We start from the raw sequence: 5,458 nt of genomic DNA on the forward strand, positions 1-5,458 counted from the left end.
CGAATTCGGACGACGATCATGCCAGCATGTAGGATTGAGTGTTAGTGTGAGCTCCTCGAGATGGGATTAGTGTAGGAGTAGAGTCTTAGCTCTGAACATTATTGGTTTCATTCGGGACAGGGTAGTTTCCCACCTATAGCTTTTGTGTGGTTTCTTTACGGGAATCACAGAGAGTTGGTTGGACTTAGGAGGTCTTGTTTCAGGCCGATGGGCCAGCTTATTCTCAGTTTTGAGGGATAGTGTTGCGGACACTTACCTTTAGATTTGGTTTGTACATTTTGCCTTCGGGCGCTACACTCATCTTTCCGTCACTGGAGGTTACTCGTGACGAGGTTGTTACTTACAGTCGGGGCTGTTTATATATTGTATATTAGCTCTATTGCCTTTCGCATTTGGGCTTTATTTAATTCAGTCTTATCTTAGTTATTATCGAAAAAAAAATATTTCACGTTTTTCCGCATTAAGTTTACTTTTGGTTACTAAAGTGACGCCACCGAAATCGGGGTATTACAATAAAGATGTTTTCAAAGCTTCGCGGTGAGATTGGGTAGACTTGTGTTCTAAGATGTTTGCTTGGCTGTGATTGTCTGAATAGTATCATTGTCGTGATACTTGGGATAGATTATTTATTGTATACTTAGATATTTTTGTTAATTTGAGGGCACTGACATTGAGTTGTGGTTCTATTCCTAAGCAGGATTTCCATCATGCCTCCGAGACAGGACCCAACCAATGCTCAGCTTGCTCAAGCAATGGCATAGCTGGCTCAGGTGATGACCCAGCAGGCTGCCACTGCTGCTGCTCAGGCCACGGCACAGCTTCAACGGGAAGCTGAAGAGAACACCCGGAAAGCTGAGGAGGATGCCAGAAGGGCACAACGGGCTGAGAGGGAACTGGCACAGGACCAGATCCGCATGAGGACTGATTTCAATCGTCATGGACCACCTAAGTTCCAAGGCCAAGTGGAGCCCGAGAAAGCTGATCTTTGGATTCAGGAAATGGAGAAAATCTTTGAGGCTCTCCACACACCTGACGCTGAGAAGGTGAATTTGTCGACCTTTATGCTGAAGGGAGACGCTGAGTACTGGTGGCGGAGCGCCAAACAGCTGATGACGGCCAACAATGTGGCCATCACTTGGGAGTCTTTCAAAAGGGCTTTCATGGAGAAGTACTTCCCGGAGACTGCCAGGGAAGACATGGAGAATCAATTCCTCAACCTGAGACAGGGGCTGATGACCGTAGGGGAATATGCTGCAAGACTGGAGACCCTGTCCAAACACTTTCGCTTTTTCCAAGTACAAGTGGATGAAGCGTACCTATGCAACCGATTCATGAGGGGTTTGAGGAATGACATTGAGGAGTCTGTGAGGCCATTGGGAATCAGAGTCTTCCAACAACTGGTGGAGAAAGCTCGTGAAGTTGAGTCGATGAAGAATCGTCAGAGGGGCAAGTATGACAGCGGAGGTCCGATCCGTTCTGGGCAGAAGCCGATCGGAAGGTTTGAGGGACAGAGACAAGCTGGTAGGTTTGACAGGGGCAAGGCTCCGATGAGGAAGCCTTACCAACGCCCTACTGACAGGGTGCCTTTTGCTGGAAGGAATGTGGCACGTGCTCCTAAGGATGATGTCGTCTGTTACAAGTGCAACCAGAAGGGACACTATTCAAATGAATGTGGGAAGGAGTATGTGTGCTGGAAGTGCCAGAGACCAGGGCATGTTGAGAGAGATTGTCTTGATGCTGCTAAGGCCGAGCCAGTGCTTAATGTTGCCAGGGGAAAGCGACCTTCTGCTCCAGGTCGTGTGTTTGCAATGTCTGGGGAACAAGCTGCTGTGACTGATGATCTTATCCAGGGTACGTGTGTTATCGCTGGAACTTCTTTAATGGTGTTATTTGACTTTGGTGCTACACACTCATTCATTGCTGAGGAGTGCGTGAAAAAGTTAGGATTGCTAACTGCTGATTTACCATTCGATTTGGTGGTGACGACCCCTTCCGCCGATCGATTAGTTACGCGCACGGCATGCTTGCAATGGCCGTTGATTTATGAGGATCGGAAGTTCTTTGCGAACCTCGTCTGTTTGGGGCTTAAAGAGCTCGATGTGATTCTGGGAATGGACTGGTTGGCACAGTATCACGTTCTGTTGGAGTGTGCTAATAAGGCCATAGTCTTTCCGGATTCTGGCGTTACGGATTACTTGAATTCGTACAACTTGGGAAAGGGTTCACCAACATTCGTGAACTCTATCGTAGCTGAGGCGAAGAACGACGGCGACGTACGCAACATTTTGGTGGTGCAAGATTTTGTGGATGTATTTCCAGAGGATGTACCTGGATTACCGCCAGTGAGAAAGACAAAGTTCTCTATTGATATTATACCCGGTACAGGACCAATATCAATGGCGCCTTATCGGATGGCACCAGCAGAGTTGACAGAGTTAGCAAAACAGTTGGAGGATCTCTCTTCCAAAGGATTTATCCGACCAAGTGTGTCGCCATGGGGAGCACCGGTGTTGTTGGTGAAGAAGAAAGACGGAAGGTCCAGATTGTGTGTGGATTACCGACAACTCAACAAGGTGACAGTGAAGAATTGTTACCCGATGCCTCGGATAGATGATTTGATGGATCAACTTCGGGGAGCTGTTGTTTTCTCGAAGATAGATCTGAAGTCAGGATATTAACAAATCCGTGTCAAGGAGGCTGACATACAGAAAACCGCATTCAGAACTCGTTATGGGCATTATGAGTATCTCGTGATGCCGTTTGGAGTTACAAATGCACCCGCAGTATTTATGGACTACATGAACAGAGTGTTCAGGCCATTCCTAGACAAGTTCGTGGTGGTGTTCATTGACGATATCCTGATTTACTCGAAGAGTAAGGAAGAGCACGAAGAGCATTTGCGTCAAGTACTAGGAGTATTGCGGGAGAAGGAGCTATATGCTAATGGCTCGAAGTGTGAATTCTGGATGGAAGAGGTTAAGTTCCTAGGTCATGTCATATCAAGTCAGGGTGTGGCTGTTGACCCCAGCAAGATTGAGTCGATCATGTCATGGGAACAACCTAAGACAGCGAGCGACATCAGAAGTTTTGTTGGGCTTGCTGGCTACTATAGACGCTTCATGAAGGATTATGCAAAGTTGACTTCACCGTTGACTCAGTTGACAAAGAAGAACCAACCTTTTGCATGGACGGAGAAGTGTGAAGAGAGTTTTCAGGAAATGAAGAAGCGACTGACTATTGCACCGATACTAGCCTTACCCAAGGAAGGAGAACCATATGACGTTTATTGTGACGCTTCACACAATGGGTTGGGTTGTGTAATGATGCAGGAGAAGAAAGTGATTGCTTATGCTTCGCGACAGCTGAAGATTCATGAGAAGAATTATCCTACGCATGATTTGGAGTTGGCTGCTATAGTATACGCTCTCAAGATTTGGAGACATTACCTGTATGGCAGTACGTTCACGATCTACAGTGATCACAAGAGTCTGAAGTATTTGTTTGATCAGAAGGATCTGAACATGAGGCAACGAAGGTGGATGGAATTTCTTCAGGATTACGAGTTTGACCTACAGTATCATCCGGGGGAAACTAGCGTGGTAGCTGACGCTCTTAGTCGAAAGGCTATACATGTATCCTCGTTGATGGTCAAGGAGTTAGAACTGCTGGAGGCGTTCCGAGATCTGAGTTTGGATGTGACGATAGCTCCGGGGAAGCTTAGTTTCGGGATGGTGACGGTGTCGAGTGGGCTCTTGGATGAAATCAAATCGAAGCAAGAGACCGATGAAGGATTACTTGAGTGGCGCAAACTAGTTACTCAAGGGAAGGCACCGGAGTTTGCTATCGGAAACGATAACATACTGCGTTGCAAGGGACGAGTTTGTGTACCCAATGACGCAGCTATGCGAAGATTAATCTTGGATGAAGGTTACAAGAGCAGGTTGAGCATTCATACGGGGATGAACAAGATGTACCAAGACCTGAAACTTCATTTCTGGTGGCCTGGGATGAAGAAACAAGTAGCTGAATATGTGTCGACATGCTTGACTTGTCAGAAGCTAAGGTGGAACATCAGAAGCCAGCAGGAAAACCACAGTCGTTGGATGTCCCGGAGTGGAAATGGGATAGCATCTCTATGGACTTCGTGACGGCGTTACCCCTAACACGAAGGAGACTTGATGCAATTTGGGTAGTGGTTGATCGACTGACGAAGACCGCTCACTTCGTACCGATCAATCTGAACTACAAGGTGGAGAGACTAGCAGAAATCTACATTACAGAGATTGTTCGTCTGCATGGGGTACCATCTAGCATTGTGTCGGACAGAGACCCGAGGTTTACCTCACGTTTCTGGGGAGCTTTGCCACAAGCTTTGGGAACCAAGCTGAGATTGAGTTCCGCTTATCATCCACAGACGGATGGGCAAACCGAAAGGACTATTCATTCTTTGGAGGATTTGCTAAGAGCTTGTGTGCTAGATCATAAAGGAAGCTGGGATGAGTTGTTACCGCTGATTGAGTTCACCTACAACAACAGCTTTCATGCGAGCATCGGGATGGCACCTTATGAAGCTTTGTACGGTCGGAGGTGTCGGACGCCTTTGTGTTGGCATCAAGATGGGGAGAACTTAGTGATTGGACCCGAGCTGGTTCAACAAACCACCGAAGAAGTAAAGCGAATTCAAGAAAAGATCAGGATCTCGCAGAGTCGTCGGAAGAGTTACGCTGACAATCGAAGGAAAGAGCTGGAATTCCAAGCTGGAGATCATGTCTTCTTACGGGTTACTCCCATGACAGGTGTCGGAAGGGCGATCAAGTCTAAGAAGCTTACTCCAAAATTCATTGGACCGTACCAGATAACAGAACGAGTTGGGCCAGTGGCGTATAGGATTGCGTTGCCGCCTTTCCTATCCAATATCCATGATGTACTTCATGTGTCACAGTTGCGGAAGTACATGGCTGATGATTCTCATGTTCTTGAACCTGACGACATTCAGCTAAAGGATGATCTGACGATGGTGATGCCACCCATCAAGATTGTCGACAAGAGTACAAAGCGTTTGAGGAACAAGGAGGTGTCCTTGGTGAAGGTCGTTTGGAATCAAGCGACAGGCGATGCTACATGGGAACTAGAGAATAAGATGCGAGAGTCACATCCCGAATTGTTTGTAAACCCTTAAGTTTCGAGGGCGAAACTATTTTTAAGGGGGGTGGTATTGTAAGACCCTAACCTTGCTTATGTATTGCTTAAGTGATTTATTGAATAAAAGTGAAATTTCAAGTGAAGTTTGATTTAATTGCTAAACTGTCCGTGACCTTGTGTGAATTTGTGAGAGGTCTTAAAGACCTAATCTCGAAAAGCTTCCTTCATGAAAGTTGTAGCTCTCTGAGTTAGCTAAATTCTCTCGTTGATTTCAGGTCATTCCGACCTCCGTAGCCTTGTTTTAGTGACGGAAGGT

General features: G+C 46.5%; 1 protein-coding gene across 1 annotated transcript; it reads left to right on the plus strand.

The window, feature by feature from the left end:
* Nucleotides 1–773: 773 nt before the first annotated feature.
* LOC130719404 (uncharacterized) lies at nt 774–5,179 on the plus strand. Its single transcript, XM_057570030.1, has 2 exons — nt 774–2,516; nt 4,943–5,179. The coding sequence occupies exons 1-2, from the start codon at nt 774–776 to the stop codon at nt 5,177–5,179; spliced, it is 1,980 nt and encodes a 659-aa protein (XP_057426013.1).
* Nucleotides 5,180–5,458: the final 279 nt, after the last annotated feature.

This window comes from Lotus japonicus, chromosome 5, assembly GCF_012489685.1.
Source record: "Lotus japonicus ecotype B-129 chromosome 5, LjGifu_v1.2".
Lineage (NCBI taxonomy): Eukaryota > Viridiplantae > Streptophyta > Magnoliopsida > Fabales > Fabaceae > Lotus > Lotus japonicus.